A 19,790-nucleotide genomic window follows, 5' to 3' on the forward strand; every position below is an offset into this window, starting at 1 on the left:
CCCTGTGCATGGCCGGGTGTGACCCAAAAAGAAAAAAAAAGAAGACATTTCAGAAATATAACATCAATACAATCCCATTCAGTTGCCAGAATCCATATTAAGTTCCTTTAGTCTTTTAACTATATCTATTATTATAATTAAATTTATATAAGTTTTGTGCTGATATGGAAAAAAATTGTTAGGATGCTGTGCCCTCAAGATAGTATCGTGTGTAGGATGTCTGCCTTGCATGCATCTAGCCTGAGTTCAATCCCTGGTATCCCATATGGTTCTCTAAATCCCACCAGGTGTGATTCCTAAGTGCAGAGCCAGGAGTATCCCCTGAGCACCACCAGGTATGCAACCCCCTAAAAGAAAACAAAACAAAAAAACAGAAACAAACAAACAAAAAACCTCTGTATGTCTTTGAGAGAGAGAATAATGACTTACCATTATGGTTTTGATCTCAGATTCCCTAGAAGAGTCTTGGGAACCAGGATTCTGGGCTACCACTCGAGAACTGCTAGACATGACTGGTCTCCTTCCCACCTCTGCATTTATTGTTAAAGCTGTACAGCCCTCACGGCCAGAGCACCACCGTGCACACAGCTGTTAGGAGTCGGCCCTGAACACAGCTGAGTGTGGCCCAAAATGAAAATGGAACCAAAAAAAGAATTGTCAGGGCATTGCCCTGATAATTTCACTTTTGGTGGTGTTTAGTTTTGTTTTTTTTGTTGTTGTTGTTGCTTGTTTGTTTGTTTTGCAAACAGATCATTTATTAGCTATCGAATGTTTATAAGTGGCATTGCTCTAGAGAAAATAAACTTAGACTGGCCAGTTTCATCTGGACTGAAGGGAACCACAACTGAAGCAGCTGAACTATAAACCCTGGGCCAGGCACTAGCCATTCTCCAGCGGAGTAGCATTCCTGATGGAACACACTGGCACACTGGGAGCCGGTCATTAAGCTGTTGCAAGATATGCTGGGACATGAGGACTTTCAAGCAGGTCGATCCCTGCCGAGACAGCGAGTCTGAGATGTCTGCTTGGGGCTGATAGTGTGATTCTGGCTGAACAGGAATGCGAGCTTTTGCCCCGTTAGCAAGCCCCAGGAATATGTGATACTGAATCTGTGGCAGATGATAGTTTTATTTTGTTTGGGGGTATATTTTTTGGTCGGGGGTGGGAGTGGTGGTGGCTTTGGACCACATTCAATTGTACTCAGGACCCTTTCTGGTTCTGTGCTCAGGGGACGTTCCTTATTTGGGGATTCAATGCAGGCCTGATGCAAGGCTAGCCCCTTAACCCCTCCCTGCTGTCTCCCTGCAGCCTCTGCCTTTTGTCTTTCGTAGCTTTATGAGTCAGAGCATTCACATGAATCTTAGAAGACTCCTGGTGGGCATTGCAGGCCTGACATTTTTTGTTCACATCAAACCATAATCATTTTACTTAATTGAAAGTGTCACTGGGGTGATTATATATTCACATAGAATCATTAGAAATAATGTAATTTTCTCCTAATTTTCTCCAGTTTTCTCCTAATGTTGACATTTTGTGAAACACAGTGTAACACAGCCTGGATATAAACTTTATTTTTTTTTTATTGAATCACCATGTGAAAAGTTACAAAGTTCTCAGGCTTATGTCTCAGGTATACAATATTCAAACACCCATCCCTTCATCAGTGCCCATATTCCACCACCAAGAACCCAAGTATACCTCCTGCCCCCGTCCCCCCACCCCCAACTGCATAGCTGATAAATTTCACTTTATTTTCTCTTTACCTTGATTACATTCCATATTTCAACACAAAACTCACTATTGTTGTTGGAGTTTCACCCCAAGAAGGACAGCCCTACGACCAAGGAAGCATTTGATAATTAGTTTTCCATTGCTTAGAATGAAGAGATATGTAGCCCCACTGCTCCAAGTACATAACTCTTTTTTTTTTTCCTTTTCCTTTTTCCTCATCCCCCTTCCCGTGCCTCATAGTATGGTGGATGCCACGTCGCGTTTCTCCCCGAAAATGGGAAACAACCGGGAAAGAGGGATATTTTCTCTTCTCGGCTGGTGTGGGGTTATGGCTTAGTTCACAGTCTAGAGAAATGGCTGCTACTTTGATTACCTTCAATATTTCAACAAAAAACTCACTGTTATTGTTTGGAGTTTCCCCTCAAAGTCAGACCTGCTAAAAAGGAACTGTTTCACATTGCTGACAATTAAGAGATGCCACGGTCGCGCGGTTTTGGATTTTTGTATAAAGTCCAGGGAAAATTCTGCCAGAAATTGCATAGACCAGCTCACAGTCCCAGTGCATTGCTGTAAGGAGCCACTCTGGATGCCCAAATGGGTTAGAAGACCTCTGGAATCAAAGTCTTAAGGAGCAGAGGGTCTGTTTCCAGCTCAGCAGCTCCGGATTTTTCAGGGCCGAGGGCGTGCCGGTAACACCCACTTCCCATGATTGCCTAGGAGCCCCAAACTGTAAAAACCGTATACCTCTGGGTTAGGAGTCTTAGAAGGTGGCTCCTGCCACGTGGATATTGCTGCCGCCGCCATTTTCCATGCAGAAAAACAGGGTGGAGAGGGAAAATCCATCCCTGGGCAGCACGGAGTTGTAGCCCAGCTCACAGACCCAGTGCATTGCTGTAAGGAGCCGCTCTGGATGCCAAAATGGGTTCAAAGACCTCTGGAATCAAAGTCTTTAGGAGCAGAGGATCCTGGATATTAACTTTTTTGTTGTTGTTGAAAGTTTAGGGCCACACCTGACAGTGCTCAGGGAGATTTTACAGTTTGAGGGATCCACCCCAGGTCTCTTGCCCATTGGAGCATCTCTGAGTCCATTGTACTGACCTGGTGCAATCCACTGAAATTTCCTTTGTTGTTTGTTTGCTTGGGGCCACATCTGGCAGTGCTCAGAGCTGACTCTTGATTCTGCACTCTGGGATCACTCCTGGAAGGGCTCAGGGGACTATTTGAGGTGCCAGGGCTGAAACCTGGGTCAGCTGCATGTAAGTCAGTCCTCTCTCTCCACCCCCAAGATTCCTGTTTTATGTGTTTATCCCTATTTTATGCAGATTCCTATTTTATATGTATATTGGCTAATAATTTTTATTTTGGCAATTAATAACTTTTATACAGTCATATCACATCTGTCAGGATATTCATCACCAAACTCAAGAGGCTGAATAGTTACAAAACCTTAAGGATATGGAAATCAGACTATTATAAAGATTATATAAGTGGGCTTGCTTTATTTACTTATTTGTTTATTTATTTTTTGGGGGGCCTACGCTGGATGGTACTCAGACCTTACTCCTGACTCAGTGCTCAGGGATTACTCCTGGAAGGCTTGGGCACTGTAAGTGCTGGCTGATGGAAGCCAGGTGGACTGTGTAAGGCAAGTGCCTTACCCCTTGGTACTATCGCTCCAGCCCAAGTGGACTTGCTTTAAAGTTAATGTCCAGAGACCAGGAGTTGGCGAGAGAAAACACTGCAAGCCAGGAATCGAGCCCAGGCCAGACATGCATCTAGCCCATGGAGCCCATCTCTCTGAACTCCTCTACTTTCTTTTTAAAATTATTTTAAAAATAGTTTTTCATTCAGAAAGAGAGAGACAGACATAGAAGGTTTGTACTCATTTGTGGAATATAAAGTAACAAGATGGGAGACTGGCACCCAAGAATAGTAGATAAGTACCAGGAGGTTGACTTCACAGCTTGAAAGCTGGCCCCACATGCTGGAGGAAGGGGCAGCTCAGATAAGAGAAGGAAACACCATGTAAAGAATGGTTTGAGGACCCACTGGAGATGGGAGACACACGCTGAAAGTAGACTATAGACCAAACACAATGGCCACTCAGAGCCTCTATTGCAAACCACAACACCCAAAAGGAGAGAGAGAACAAAAGGGAATGCCCTGCCACAGAGGTGGGGTGGGGTGGGGAGAATGGGGGGTGGGTGGGAGGGTTACTGGGATCATCTCATCGGTGGTGGAGAATGGGCACTGGTGGACGGATGGGTACTCGAGCATTGTATGACTAAAACACAAGCAGAAAAAGTTGTAAGTCTGTAAAAATTTAAAAAAAAGTTTTTCATTAATTCACTTACTGATAACTTTCCTAATAGTTTTTTGCTAGCCTTTTGGAATTCGAAAGACAATCTGAAATCATTTTACCTTTTCTGTGAAAACAGTTTACAAGTGCCCTTTTCTGAATTCTTTTCTTTCAGAGCAATTTTTTCTGTATTGGACCTGATGAAGGTGGACATGGTGAACTTTGCTGTCAGTAGCATTAGGCCACATCTCATGCAGCAGTCGGTAGAATACGAAAGGACGAAGTTTCAAGAGCTTTTGGAGAAGCAGCCGAGTATGTTTAATTTAATTTTATTTTTTGCTTTTTGGGTCACACCCGGCGATGCACAGGGGTTACTCCTGGCTCATGCACTCAGGAATTACTCCTGGCGATGCTCAGGGGACCATATGGGATGCTGGGAATCGAACCCGGGTCGGCCTCGTGCAAGGCAAACACCCTACCCGCTGTGCTATCGCTCCAGCCCCGAAGCAGCCGAGTATGTTTAATCCCTTCTGGGTCTGACTGTGCTTTTTCATTGTGGGTTTGATGGTAGCCTGTTGCATAGTGATAGAGTTTTCTAAATGAAAATTTAGTGATATATACCTAATATGATGACAGCAAAACACTAAGGAAAATGGACAAACAAGAAAAATATAAATAAGCTATAAAAATTAAATTTTAAGGGCCCGGAAGATAGTGAGATAGTACAGTGGGGAGGGTACTTGTCTTGCATGAGGCCAACCTGGGTTCAATCCCCAACATCTCAAATAGTCTCCCGAGTATCACCAGGAAAGTAAATCCTGAGTGCAGAGCTGGGAGTAACCCCTGAGCATCTCTGAGTCTGGCCCCCAAGCCCCTCAAAAACAAAAATAATTAGAAAAAATGTTAATAGCAATATGAACATAAATGTTGTTATTCATTTTTTTTTTTTGGAGGGGGGAAGTTATAGCACTCGGGGCTCACTCCTAGTTCTGTGCCCAGGGGTCATTCCTGGCAGTGCTTGTGAGACCATATGCAGGGCCAGGGATCAAACAATTTTTGGGAGCACATGAGCAAAACCACTCACCTCCTTAACCATCTTTCCAATCCCAGACAGAAATTTTTAGGCAAGTTATCTACTTGGTCTTCATTTTTAAAAGCACCACAAAGTTCTTAGAACTGTTTAATTCACTTTGCTTCTTCCTATGAGGTCGATTTGTTTCTTTTTTTTTCTTTTTTTTTTTTTTGCTTTTTGGGTCACACCCGGCGATGCACAGGGGTCACTCCTGGCTCATGCACTCAGGAATCACCCCTGGCGGTGCTCAGGGGACCATATGGGATGCTGGGATTCGAACCCGGGTCGGCCGCGTGCAAGGCAAACGCCCTACCCGCTGTGCTATCACTCCAGCCCCTCGATTTGTTTCTTAAAAGAAAAAATCAATTTGCTTCTATTCTATGTACACATGATTTCACATGCAGAAATAGTGTTATTTTTATTACCTCTCAGATGACTCATCAGAAAACAAATGACAGATGAAGACAGAGCCCAAAGTGACGGTGCATTTCTAGGGGCCTCGTTTTGCTTCTGCATGGGCTCTCGTGCCAGGGAAAGCACAGCCTCCACACCTGAGGGGTGGGGGTGCAGCACAGCCTCTCACTGTGCTGATCGCATGTCGGACTTGGTGGAGACTCAGACGCCCCATTGCTGCTGTCCTGAGCCTGTTCTTCCAGCCCTAGCTAGAGGAACGTGAGATGGTGCTGGGGGTCTGGAGGGAAGAATGGAGAAGGAGCAGCGGGGGGGGGGGGGGGGAAGAAGACAGAAAAACTTTTGCTGAGGTCACCAGAAGCCCAGGAGGCAGAGACTTGCCTTTTTTTAAAAAAAAAAAATAGTTTAGGTAGCATGGTAGCATGGTTAAACTAGTAGTAAAGGTTTTATTTTTAGGGTTTTTTGTTTGTTTGTTTTTTAGGGTTTTGGGGGGGGGCACACGGAGCAATGCTCAGGAATCACTCCTCACAGTGCTGGGGGGGCATATGGATGCTGGGGATTGAACTGAGATCAGCCGTCTGCAAAGCAAACGCCCTACCTGCTATACTCTCACTCCAGCCCCAGTGGTAGTTTATGGTACTGACGTACAGAGTTCCTGCCCCGACCCCACCCAGCTGTCCGTGACCCTCAGCACTCTGTGTGTCACCGCTCCGTTCCCTCCCCTCACTGTCCAGTGATCAGTTTTGTCATTGTTCAATAGTAATCCAAGGCTTGTCATTGTTCAATAGTAATCCAAGGCTTGTCGTTGTTCAATAGTAATCTAATCCCTTGCTTTGCATCTCTATCCCACAGAATTTATCCTTCCCCCTCTGGCTTATTTACTTACCACTCTTCCTTCCAGGTCCATCATCCCCATCCCAGCGAACTGCAGGAATCTAGCTTTGGTTACAGCGGCATCGTTTTCCAGAGTGTAGAAGCACCGTAGCTTCTCCATTCGCCTGTAGTGACTTGCCACACGGGTCCCGTTCCCAGCCCGTGTTGTTCGGCTCCTGGGGAGTTCCCAGGGTGGCGGCTTCATCAGCGCCCTGTGGGAGAGGCGGGTTGCTGGCTGCTGGGCCTCAGGGCAGGCTGCGCCTCTGGAATGAAGGGTGCCCGCAGCCCGAGCCAGAGGCGGGCCGTTATTTCTCAGCCGCATACAAACCCAGACTTCAGGGCTGCCAGCAGAAGGCTAAGGTGACAGTGGAGCTCAGCGCCAGGAGCTCAGCGCTGCCTCGGGATGCCAGGCTGTCACGTCCCTTCTTGCGCTGGGACAGGTGGATGCCAGCCAGGACTGTCCCCAGGTTTCTAAGAGGGTCTCTACTGGCCATTCTGCAACACCACCCAGGGCCTGATGGAGGCAGTTTTGTTGAGAAAATGTGAACAGAAACCTCATCTTTTTTTTTTTTTTTTGCATCCTTCAATAATGTCTCATCCCTGATCCATTACTCAGATTAGAAGTTACTCCTCTGGGGGCTGGAGCAATAGCACAGCGGGTAGGGCGTTCGCCTTGCACGCTGCCGACCCAGGTTCGATCCCCGGCATCCCATATGGTCCCCCAAGCACCGCCAGGAGTAATTCCTGAGTGCAAAGCCAGGAGTAACTCCTGATCATCGCTGGGTGTGACCCAAAAAGCAAAAAAAAAAAAAAAAAAAGAAGTTACTCCTCTGTGTCACTTGTAGGTCATACTTTGCACATACTTCGCAGGAGACCAACCCACACCACATGGTTTCCTGAGCATCAAGCAGCTGCTTCCTGAGTGCCCAGAGTGGTCCGCAGCCCTGTGGGCATCACTTGGGGGAAAAACTTCCCCTCCCTCTCCAGCCTACATCCCCAGAAGAATATAGAAGTAAGGGGAGTCTGATGGTGGGTGAAAGTCAACCGAGGGGCCCCCCCACCAGGAGAAAATGCTGCTTTCTTCATGCCAGACACCTGACAGCTTCACCTCGCACATGCTGAAAGCAATCCAGACTAGGCGAGGTCTAGTAGGCCAGAGCCAGAGCACTGCAGGGAGGACACTCGCATTGCAAACAGTCGACTGGGATGGATCCCTGGCACTGCATCCGCGCCCTCAACCACCCCCAGGAGTGATCCCTGAGTGCAGAGCCAGGACTAAACCCTGAGAGCTGCTGGGTGTGGCCCCCAAACAAAGGTTTAAAAAAAAAAAAAGAGAGAGAAGATCTAGACAAGATCTTCCTCTTTGGCAGGGAGGCTGAGTCACTCTGGGAAGCCCTCGCCAGTGTCTCGGACAGGAATTTTTGTCATCTCACAGAGCTGGACTTATCAGCACCATGGGGTGGCCACAGTGGGGCCAGGAGGGGAGAAAAAGGGAACAAAGCTCCCGTGAACCTCTGGGGTGGGGGTGGGGGGCAAACCCTGGCCGTGTGTTGGCGCCACAGTCTACCCCACGGCCTGTGAGTATGTTTCTCTGCACCGGGATTCGGGCCGTGGGGCAGAGCTCCACGTGCCTCAGGTCTCACAGCCCGCCCTGGGCCCGACTTGATGTGAGCCGAGTTCTGTTTGACTCCAGAGTCCGTTGTCCGGACTCCCACACCCTCCCGGAGGATGGGCCCTCGCGTCATTCTGGTGCGCATCCCCGTGGAGTGGCGTCGTAAGGAGCCCGCCTTGTTTTTCAGACGCGCTGGACTTTGTCACCCAGTGGCTCGAAGAAGCTGCAGATGACCTTCTGAATCAGAAGGGTAAAAATGCCCTGCCCGCCGCGGGAGGGGCCGCCGGCCCCCGGGACGCCCCGGCCCCGAGCCCCACCACTGTCCAGAACCACGCGTACCTCAAGCTTCTGAAGTGGGACCACGTCCAGAGACCCTTCCCTGAAGTAAGTGTCTGGGCCCTTCTCATGGCCTGTTTCTTTCTGGATCTCTGAACTTTCAAAAATTAAAAAAAAAAAATCATTTTGTTATGTTCTAATTCACATCCTGGAAAACTCCTCGTTTTCCGTCAGCCCGGCCCTCCTCCACCTCCCGGCCACCAGGAGGCTCCTGTTGGTCTCCAGGGAGGTGACTGTTCCCGGTCCCTGAGGATGAATCATGCAGTTTGTCCTTTGGTGACTGGCTTCTGTCATTCAGCGGGACATAGTCCGAGTGGGTGCTGGCGCAGGTGCTAGCCTTACTTTCCTCCGTGGGCCACTTGACGGTCACGAGGTGATGAGCATGTGGGTTGTGACTGTTGTGAATTGCACATGTCTGTGCACCATTTTTTTTTTTTTTTTTTTGCTTTTTGGGTCACACCTGGCGATGCTTAGGGGTTACTCCTGGCTCATGCACACAGGAATTACTCCTGGCGGTGCTCGGGAGACCATATGGGATGCTGGGGATCAAACTCGGGTCAGCTGCATGCAAGGCAAACGCCCTACCCGCTGTGCTATTGCTCCAGCCCCTGTGCACCATTTTAAAGCATAAGTTTCAATAAATAAGTTTCGATTTCTCTGGAGCATGTATGTGTGGAGGTAGGATTAGAATTGCTGAGTCAGGAGCTGGAGCAATAGCACAGCAGGTGGGGTATTTGCCTTGCACACTGCCGACCCAGGTTCGGTTCCCAGCATCCCATATGGTCCCCTGAGCACCGCCAGGAGTAATTCCTGAGTGCATGAGCCAGGAGTAACCCCTGAGTATCACCCGGTGTGACCCAAAAAGCTAAAAAAAAAAAAAAGAATAAGAATTGCTGAGTCATGTGGTGACTCCTCCTTTTCACATTTTGCAGAACTGGCAAGTTGTTTCCCAAGGCACTGCCTCTGTGTGACAGCCCCACAGTGTGACCCCGGGGGTTCCTATTTGTGCTGCTGAACTTCCATCCATTTTTTTTTAATTCAAGTGCTAAGATTTATAATCCCATTACCATGATTTACAGTACCGTTACATTTCTCGGATGCAGTGCTCCCACACCACTGCCTCAGGCAGTGCCCGCTTCCCTCCCCCACCACGGTCTCAGTTCTCCCCAGAGTCTTCCTCTCCTGTCCCCTGGTGAACTCAGCTCAGAGCAGGGCTCAGATCCTGTCGCCTTAGATCATCTGTTATTCCCTTCCTATGTGTCTTTATTTCCCATCTATGAGAGATCACTCTGTCCATCTCTCTCCCGGTCGACTTCACTCAGCGTGGTCCCCTCCAGTTCCATTCACATTTCAATCTGAATTGCACAATTTCGTCTTTTCTTACAGAGGAGTAAGTTGTGTGCATATTTATCTTAGTTTCTTTATCCAGTCAGCGGTTCTTGGATACTTGTTTCCAGATTTGGGCTACCATAACTAGTGCTACAATGAGAATGGGGGTGCAAGTCATTTTTGAATAGAGTTTTGTGTTTGTGTGTGGTTGGGGGGGGCCACCGTTGGTGGTGCTCCGGGCTGACTCCTGACTTTGCACTCAGGGATCATTTCAGGCAGTCCTTGGGGGATCATATGTGGTGCCAGGGGTTGAACCTGGGTTGGAAAGCAAGCACCCTACCTGCTACATGGTCTCTCAAGCCCTAAGTAGAGTTGGGGGCGGGGCTCTTGGAGCAGATTCTAAGAAGTGGATAATATGGAAGCTCAATTCTCAGCTTGATGAGAAGTGTCAGATTGTTTTCCCAAAGAGTTGAATCCATCAACATTGCCACCAGCAGTAAACGAGGGTGCCTTAGCCCACACGCACACCCTCGCTGGTTGTTTTTGTTCTCTGGGATGTGTCCCAGTCTCACTGGTGTGAGGTGAGATCTCATTTCTTTTTGTTGTGGCTTTGGTTTTGTTGAAGAGGGCCAGCCACACCCAGCGTGCTCCGAGTTTACTCCTGGTGGCGCTTGGCAGGGGGTCATGTGAGGTGATGAGGATTGAACTCAGCTTGGCCGTGTGCAGGGCAAGGCAAGCGCTCTACCCACTGTACTAGCACTTTGGCCTTTTATCTCACTTCTGTCCTGCGTCTATTCATCTTCATTAAAATTGCTTTGTTGAGGCTGCCTTTGTTTATCTAAAGAAACTTCTTCCTTTTTCTCTGTGGAGCAGCATGTTTTTGTATCTTTGTTTTGGCAGCTACAGTAAGTGCTACTAACTGTGGACATCCTTTAGAAGGTGACTAATGGGACCGGAGTGATAGTAGAGCAGGTAGGGTGCTCTCGCCTTCTGGTAACCTACTGGGGATAATCCCCAGCATGCCATATGGTCCCCCAGCACCACCAGGAGTGATCCCTGAGTGAAGAGCCAGTAGTAAGCCCTGAGCCCAGCCGGGGGTGCTTCCCCTCCTCCATAAAAAACATGACTAGGGCTCCTCCATTCCTGAACGACCATGATTCCGGAGGCCCACTAGCTACTTTTGGAACCCTCGGCTTCTTGCAGAAATGCCTCTAGACTGTGAACGGCCCCATGCTGCCCCGGGAGGGGAAAGTTTTTTCTCTCTCGGCCTTTCCTTTTGCGGTGGCGTCAGTGGCGTGGTGACTGCCATTTTTTAGAGCCCACTAAGCAGAGGTACGAGCTTCCCGTGATGCGACTTCTGGCAGAAATTTCTATGGACTTAATTACTAAAATACCAGAAATCCAAAACCTCATATGCTCTTTATTCTCAGCAGTGGAAAACAAATTATCAAATGCTGCCTTTTGGCAGGTCTGATTGTTGGGGGAAAATTCCAAGAAATAAGTGAGTTTTCTGTTGAAATATTAACTGTAATCAAAGTAAAGAGAGAGTTAAGTGAAAGTCACCAGCCACACCGGCGGGGGGATAGGGTGGGATGGGAGGTATACTGGGGTTCTTGGTGGGGGAACATGTGCATTGGTGAAGGGATGGGGGTTTGATCATTGTATGACTGAGACTTAAACCTGAAAGCTTTGCAACTTTTCTCATGGTGATTCAATAATAATAATAAAAAAAAAGATGACTAACGAGGGAGTCCCCTTTTGTCTGCACATCGCTGGTTTGGTGGGCAGACTTCCCCTCTTTTGGCACACAGACTCCTAATCTCTGGCCTCAAATCCTGCTACTTCTCTAAATAACATTTTTTTCCATCCAAGTTCCTTATTTTCCCTTTATAAGATGTTATAAACTGATGGTTTCATGTCTTGCCTTTGTGCAAGGGGCAGAGCCTTTAAAGAGGGTGTGAATTGGAGGAAGGAAGGTTGGGGGTGGGGAAGGGTGTGTGTTTCTCCTCTGGATGGTGGAATGCAGGAGGGTAGTTCTTTTCCCGACATTGCTCTTCAAAACCCTTTTGTGGGGCCAGAGAAGTGGCTCAGTGGACCGAGCTTGAGCTCCGCAGGCAGGAGGCCCAATTACATCCCTCAGCCCACATGGTCCCCTGAGCACTGCCAGGCCCGACCTTTGAGCAAAGAGCCAGGAGTAGCCCCTGAGCATCGATGCCTGTGGCCTGCAAACTGGAAACAAGGAAATAAAAAACTGCAGGCAGTGGTGGCCCCAAAACTAAAATTTTTATAAAATAAAATTTAAAAGACAGTTAATGGGGCTGGAGCGATAGCACAGCAGGTAGGGCGTTTACGCCTTGCACACGGCCGACCCGGGTTCGATCCCCAGCATCCCATATGGTCCCCCAAGCACTGCCAGGAGTAATTCCTGAGTGCAAAGCCAGGAGTAACCCCTGAGCATTGCTGGGTGTGACCCAAAAAGCAAAAAAAAAAAAAAAAAAAAAGAAATAAAAGAGGACAACAAGGAAATGCAAACACATCCATCCCCTGCTTATGGATGAGGAGGATTAACATTGTCAAAATGGCAATACGCCCCCAAAGCACTGTACAGATTCAGTGCAGTTCCTATTTAAAAAAAAAAAAAAGACAGGAAACCCTGGATTTATTTATTTGTAAATTATTTGGGTCTCGGGGTGGAGCGACAGTACAGCGGGTAGGGCATTTACTTTGCACCCGGCCGACCCCGGTTCAAGCCCCAGCATCCCACATGGTCCCCTGAGCACCACCAGGAGTGATTCCTGGGTACAGAGCCAGGAGTAACTATCTGAGCATTGCCAAAAAAATGGTCAAATAAATAAATGTTTTAAAAAAATTATTTGGGTCTGGGCCACACCCGGCGGGGCTGGGGTGGGTGGGATGGGGGTGGGCCCATTCCTGGTCCTGCGCTCATGGATCTCCCCTGGCAGTACTCAGGGAACCCTATGTGGTACCCGGGATCAGTCAAACTGGGACTGGCTGCCTGTGAGCCAGGTGCTTTCTGTCCTACAGTCTCTGGCCCCAGACCTGGATTCACAGCCAGGCTCATGTTCTCAGGGCTCTGCTGCCTCCTTTCTCCGGAATGGGGCAGCGAGGGGAGGCAGGGGAAAATCCTCCAGGATTTTCAGGCGGAGGCCCGTGTGCTGACTGAGGCTACGGCGCCCTCTGCTGGCGGCACAAGAGCTGCAGCTCCGGCTGACTTTTTCAATCCCCGTGCTCCTTCCAGACAGTCCTGATGGACCAGCCCCGCTTCCAAGAGTTCCAGCTCCAGCTGGAGTACCTGAGCCTCCTGGGGGCTGTGCTGCTGGTCACGTTCAGCATGGCAGGCCCGGGGGTCTCCAGCCAGGCCGACTTCGCCGAGAAGCTCAAGATGATTGTGAAGATTCTTCTCACAGACATGCACCTGCCGTATGTCCTGGGGGCCGCGGGGCGGACTGTCCAGGGGAGGGTGGCAGCCGCCGAGGGCACAGTTGGTGCAGACAGAAGAGGTTCTCTCAGCAGCTGGCAGAATCGGGCCACTGCCCAGGAGCCAGAGCTCTCTCTCTCTCCACTCCAGATGGCCTCACAGGGGTTGAAATGACACACTTTCACAAATATATGGAACACAAAAGAAAACTTCACAGTGGGATGATTTTTTTAGAGTTCATCAGATTGTCATAATTTATCATAAATCCATATTTATTTATTGAATCACTGTGAGGTAGACCCTTTCAGAGCTGTTCATGACTGGGTTTCAGTTGTACAGTGTTCCAACACCCATCCCTCCACCACTGTGCATTTCCCAGTGCCAGTGTCCCCAGATTCCCTCCCAACCCGCAACCCCAGCCTGCCTCTCTATGTCAGGTGCTTCTCTCTCTCTCTCTCTCTCTCTCTCTCTCTCTCTCTCTCTCTCTCCTATACAGGTACTGAGAGGTTATCAGGAATATCCCTTTACCCACTTTTAACACTCAGTTCATATCTAATGTGATTATTCCCAGCTATTATTGTCACACTGGTCTCATCACAGAGTGGCACGTAACTGGACTATGCTTGATACATATCAATATTATTCTTTGGGGGGTTACACAGCTGGCAGTGCCCAGGCCTTATTCTCATGTTTGTTTGTTTGTTTGTTTGTTTGTTTGGCATTTGGGCAATTCCTGGTGATTCCCAGGGCTTACTCCTGGCTCTGTGCTTAGGAATCTCTTCTGGAGATTCTCAGGCAACCATACGGCATCCTGAGGATTGAACCCAGGTTGACCATATTCAAGGCAAGCACCCTGCCCACTGTACTATCTCTCCAGTCCCCCTACTAATATTGTAACTTATTTATTTGGATTTTGGGCATACTCAATGGTGCTCAGGACTTATTCCTGACTCTGTGCTTGGGATATTATATGTGGTGCCAGGGATCGAACCTGGGTTGGTTAGGTACAAGGCAAGTACCCTCCAAGACAGACAAAATATTCTGAAGTAAATTCTTAGTATTTCATCACACAGATGCTGGGTTTTGGGTTTTTGGTCTTGATGTATAGTGAGCTGTCTCCTTTCCATGGGCCTTTCTAGCAGAGAGGGAGAGGTAGAGAGAAGAGAGAAAGTAAGGAAAGATAGTGCGTCCTCTGGCTGAGCCGGCTGTAAGGTCAGGAACCAGGCTGGCGAGCACAGAATCTTTTTTGGAGCGCCTCAGCCCCAACTTGGTTTTTGTTTATTTATTTTTTTGTTTCTTGTGGTAGTCTCAGCTATGATCAGGGCTCATTTGAATTGAAGCAATTACTTCTGGTGCTTGGTGGGGGGGGGGGGGCATAAGGGATGCCGAGGATGGAACCCGGGTGGGCCGCGTGCAAGGCAAGAAACTTCCTCACTGGACTGTCACTCAGGCCCTCAGTCCCTGACTTGATTTCTGTGCCACTGACTGAAGTCGGGGCAGTTTGTGCCCTTCACTGCAGGCCTTCCCTCCTCCTGACATCTCCTTCCCCTTCTCTGTTCCAGCTCTTTCCATCTGAAGGATGCCCTGACCACGATCGGTGAGAAAGTCTGCCTGGAGGTGAGCAGCTGCCTTTCCCTGTGTGGGTTCAGCCCCTTCACCCTGGACAAGGAGACGGCGCTCAAGGGCCAAATCCAAGCAGTGGCCAGTCCCGACGACCCAGTCCGCAGGATCATGGGTATGTTTGGGGGAAGGCAGGAGGCAGAAATGTACCGTTGGGGACTGGTCAGACAGAGCCCTCTGTGGAGTTCCCCAAGGGTTTTGATGGGTCCTGAGGCCGAGGAGGGGGGAGATGGTCTGAGATACAGCCAGTAAGGGCCAGGCAGCTTGTCTTCATGCCCTGAAGCTCCGACTTTGCAATCACAGGCTGTGGTTCAGTTATTCCTGCCCTGTGAAGCAATAGTGTGTGTGTGTGTGTGTGTGTGTGTGTGTGTGTGTGTGTGTGTGGTCTGTGTGTCCTTGTCCTGGATTTGTGGCACAGAGCTTCCATATACCTTTTGAATTCCAAAGATAATAAGTAAAGTTGAGGTTGAAGCAATAGTGTAGCTTGCATGCCACCTACCAGGGTTCAATTCCTGGCACCCTATATAATTCCCCAGACCCACCAGGAGTGATCCCTGCCTGAGTGAATCTGGGAGTAAACTCTGAGCAAAATGAGGAGTAAGCTCTGAGCACAGCTGGACATAGCCAAAAAATTCCCAAAATAATTTTTTTAAAAAAAGTTTTAAAGTAAATTTGAGGGGCTAGAGTGATAGCACAGCAGGTATGGCGTTTGTCTTGCAGAGTAGCCAACTTGGGTTCACTTCCCAGCATCCCATATGGTCCCCAGCACTGCTAGGAGTAATTCCTGAGCACAGAGCCTGCAGTGAGCCCTGATCATAGCTGAGACTGGCACAAGAAGTGACACCTGTGCATCGCTGGGTGTGACCCAAAAAGCAAAAAAAATTGAAAAAAAAAGATGTGAAAGCACTAGAAACGTCTTTTATTGTAGTATTATTTATTTATTTATTTATTTATTTAAGGTTTGGGGCCGCTTACAGCAGTGCTCAGGGCTTACTCTTGGTTCTGCATTTAGGGATCACTCCTAAGTGAGCTCAAAGGACCATATGTGGTACCTGAACTTGATACCAGGTCAGCTGTAGCTGTACTATTACTCCAGCCCCATGTTCTAGTGTTTTATTATTATTTTATTTTTTGGGTCCTACCTGGTCAGTGCTTAGGGGTTAATCCTAGCTCTGTACTTGGGAATCACTCCTGGAAGTCTTGGGGGTCTATATGGGATGCCAGGGATGGAATTTTGGTCAGCTACATGAAGGGCAAGTGCCCTCCCTATTGTCCTGTCACTCTGACCACAGATGACATTTTTTCTTTTTTTTTTTTTAAGTATCTTTTTTTTTTTCTTTTTTTTTTTTTTGCTTTTTGGGTCACACCCGGCGATGCACAGGGGTTACTCCTGGCTCTGCACTCAGGAATTACTCCTAGCGGTGCTCAGGGGACCATATGGGATGCTGGGATTCGAACCCGGGTCGGCCGCGTGCAAGGCAAATGCCCTACCCGCTATGCTATCGCTCCAGCCCCGACATTTTTTCTTAAATTTACTGAATCACCATGAGATAGACCATTGCAAAGCTATTCATGATTGGGTTTCAGTCATGCAGTGTTCCAACAGCCATCCCTCCACCAGTGTACATTTCCCACACACCAATGTCCCCTGTCACTGCCCTCCATCAACCCTTCCCCCAGCCTGCCTCTGCACTCTCTCTCTCTCTCTCTCTCTCTCTCTCTCTCTCTCTCTCTCTCTCTCTCTCTCTCTCTCTCTCTCTCTTTCTCTCTCTCTCTCTCATGGTTTGAAATTCAGGTAGTAAGAGGTCTTTGTGTTTGTTCAGGGAGTTCAGTATTTTTATCGCTGGAGCAGATTTTTTTTTTCTAACTGGGTGACAACTTTGGAGTGTGGATGTGACTGCCGGGTCTTCCAGAAGTACAGGTGGGGGGCGGTAGCCCATCCCAACTCCGAGAAAGCCTGCAGATTCCAGTCACAAAACCCGCATACCTGAATTTTTAGCAGATTAATATCTCTGTGAGTTCTGTCCCGAGATGGTGGAGTCCAACTTAGGGCATGGTGGCAATTTTGGATTGTGGGAGCAGGTGGCTGATTAGGTCTCTGGGCAGGCACTGGGCTAACCTGACCCCCTCCGATGTGCCCGATTATTCAGCCATGCATGGGTCTGAGACTTACTGCATTTTTTTTTATCTCTTTCGAGATTTATTATTGGGTCTCTGGATCAAGGCTGGTGGAAGAGCTTACATGGTGGTGCTGAAGTTGGTTCATGGGGGCAACTGCTGGGGCTTCTGGGAGTATAGGGAAGTTGGGGGAGGTAACCTCTCCTGACTCCAAGAAAGCTTGGAGATTTCAGCACATGATTAATTTTTGAAGAAGTCTGTCCGGTTTCTCTGAGATCTGAACCTGTCAACACCTTAAGCCTTCCTTTATTTATGCATACCCTATTCTTCTATGCCTAAAGTGCTTTTCCTGGAGTATTCCAGAGAGAGAATGACAGACCAGCTTGGTTCCCACCCCGTAGCACTGTAGCACTATAGCACTGTAGCACTGTCGTCCCGTGGTTCATCAATTTGCTCAAGCGGGCACCAGTAACGCCTCCATTGTGAGACTTATTATTACCATTTTTGGCATATAGAATATGCCACGGGTAGCTTGCCAGGCTCTGCCGTGCGGGCGGGATACTCTTGGTAGCTTGCTGGGCTCTCCAGAAGGATGGAGGAATCAAATTTGAGTTGGCCATGTGCAAGGCAAATGCTCCACCCGCTGTGCTATCACTCCAGTCCCTAATGAAACTAATCACTGAGAAGTCAGGAAACATCACAAAAGGGGCTGGAGAGATAGCACAGCGGGTAGGGCGTTTGCCTTGCATGCGGCTGACCCGGGTTCAAATCCCAGCATCCCATATGGTCCCCTGAGCAGGGCCAGGGGTAATTCCTGAGTGCAGAGCCAGGAGTAACCCCTGTGCATCGCCAGGTGTGACCCAAAAAGCAAAAAAAAAATAAATAAATAAATAAATAAATAAATAAATAAATAAAAATTAAAAAAAAAAAAAAAAAGGAAACATCACAAAAGAGATGAGTGTCGAGACATGCAGGGTACTGAGAGTATCTGTTCTGGGAAGGCTCCCGTCCCCCCCAAGGAATATGAAAGTTTAATCAGAAGTTTGTGAAGTCGTTGGGAGTAAGAAACAGTGCCGGGCTTTCTTTCCTATCACAGATTCCCGAATCCTGACCTTCTTAGAAACCTACCTTGCCTCGGGCCACCAGAAGTCATTCCCCACAGTCCCGGGGGGGCTGGGTCCGGTTCAGAAAGAGCTGGAGGACGTTGCTGTGAAGTTTGTTCGCCTGGTCAACTACAACAAGATGGTCTTCAGCCCCTACTATGACGCGATCCTCAGCAAGATCCTGGCCAGATCCTGACACATGCGTGTCCCACCTCCATCGCAGAATTCCTCACTCAGCTCCCAGCACCCGTTCTCAACTCTAACAGTTGCTTCAGACGATGGCTATTTAGTATATTTCTATTTAGCGGCACAGGTTTTCCAAAGGCAAGACTGTGGCAGATCAACCGTTGAGAGGAACACGCCGGAAGACCACACCGAGTTCTCTTTTGAGAGTTTGTATTTCTGAGTGCAAGTTTACACATCAAAGAAGCTTTTTGTGATTTCGAGATTTGTGGGTAGCACTTTGCTTGGAAGGTGTCGGCTTCCTTGTGCCCCCACTCCGTCCTGATTGGCGCTGCCTTGTCCCTCCACGAGGCTGGGACATTAGGGTAGTTTTTCGTTCAGAAACCAAGACTATGACACCCAAGAGTGGAGGCAACCAGGCAATACACTTAGGGTTCTTACACCTCTGCTGGCTGGCCCCACTCCTCCCCCCAGATATTTTATGTCCTGAGGGCTGCGTTTGGCCTTACTGCTTGCTTCCTTCCCTGTTTATTGCAGTCTCTCTGCCCAAACTAGCTTGAACCCCAGGGCCCTTCTGTGTTCCATACAAGAGTGACTTGGTTTTTAATAAGTTACTTGATTGGAGTCAGGGATGAATTCCGTGGTAGGGCTGCATTCAATCCCAGGCACTACCAAAACAGAGTCACTAGGTTTGAAAAGTTTTTCCTTTTCAGAGGCTGGAGCACCATCGAGTAGGGAGGGCGTATTTGCCTTCCATGTGGTCAACCCGGGTTTGACCCCCCAGGCCCCATGTAACCCTGCCAGAAGCAAGCCCTGAGCATAGCTGGGAGTGGGTGCTAACCAAAACCCAAGGTTTTCTTTTAAAATTATCTATTTATTTATTTATTGGGGCATGGGGGGGGGGACTACCTGGAAGTACTCGGGGCTTGTACCTGGCTCTGTGCTCAGGGGTCACTGTTGGTGACCAAGGGACCATCATACTTGGGGTGCGGGCGATCAAAACCTATGTTTTAAATATATATGGTATCCTGGGGCCTGAGCAATAGTCCAACTCGCAGGGCACTTGCCTTGCATATACCTGACCTGGGGTTAATCCCTGGCTAAGGGACCTGCTGAACTCTGCTTGGAGAACGTCTGTTTCCCAGTCAGAGAGGTCTGCTATGTCAAACGGTCAGAAGGTCTTACCCAAGTTTGGACTCAAGAAGAGATCTTCCCACATCATCGGAAGGGGATAGAAATTCAGTAAGTAGAAACTACTATAGATCAAAACTCTGTGTTTTTCAGTGTATTCTGTGAGATCATTCTGGGAAGGTCATTGCGTGGTCACTGTTGTTGGTTTGGGGGCAGAGGCTGGAAAGCCCAGGCACCCGTGACTGACACTCCCTGCCTGATCCTCAGTGTTTGGCGCCCCTTCTCCAAGGCTGAGGGAGAGAACTTTGATCCCCAGATACACGGGGCAGATCAGTTCTTTCTCTCTATTTTTCTTTTCAAATTAATTTATATATATATATATATATTTTTTTTTTTTCAATTGAGTCACCTTGAGATAGTTACAAAGCTGTTCATGATTGGGTTTCAATCATTCAGTGTTCCAACACTCTTCTCCCTCCACCAGTGTACATTTCCCACCACCAATGACCCCAGTTTCTGCAGGCACTCTCTCT

At 48.4% G+C, this 19,790-nt stretch overlaps 1 protein-coding gene across 1 annotated transcript in view; it reads left to right on the forward strand.

Moving 5' to 3' along the window:
• Nucleotides 1-19,230, forward strand: part of TCP11L1 (t-complex 11 like 1) — a 48,737-nt gene extending 29,507 nt beyond the window's left edge. Inside the window, exons 6-10 of the mRNA XM_004607886.2 lie at nucleotides 4,206-4,342; nucleotides 8,186-8,382; nucleotides 12,923-13,104; nucleotides 14,665-14,837; nucleotides 17,937-19,230. Coding sequence (XP_004607943.2) covers nucleotides 4,206-4,342; nucleotides 8,186-8,382; nucleotides 12,923-13,104; nucleotides 14,665-14,837; nucleotides 17,937-18,139 — 892 coding nt within the window. The 3' untranslated portion in view covers nucleotides 18,140-19,230. The remainder of the gene's footprint in view (nucleotides 1-4,205; nucleotides 4,343-8,185; nucleotides 8,383-12,922; nucleotides 13,105-14,664; nucleotides 14,838-17,936) is intronic.
• Nucleotides 19,231-19,790: the final 560 nt, after the last annotated feature.

Source organism: Sorex araneus, chromosome 6, assembly GCF_027595985.1.
Source record: "Sorex araneus isolate mSorAra2 chromosome 6, mSorAra2.pri, whole genome shotgun sequence".
In the NCBI taxonomy this organism is placed as follows: domain Eukaryota; kingdom Metazoa; phylum Chordata; class Mammalia; order Eulipotyphla; family Soricidae; genus Sorex; species Sorex araneus.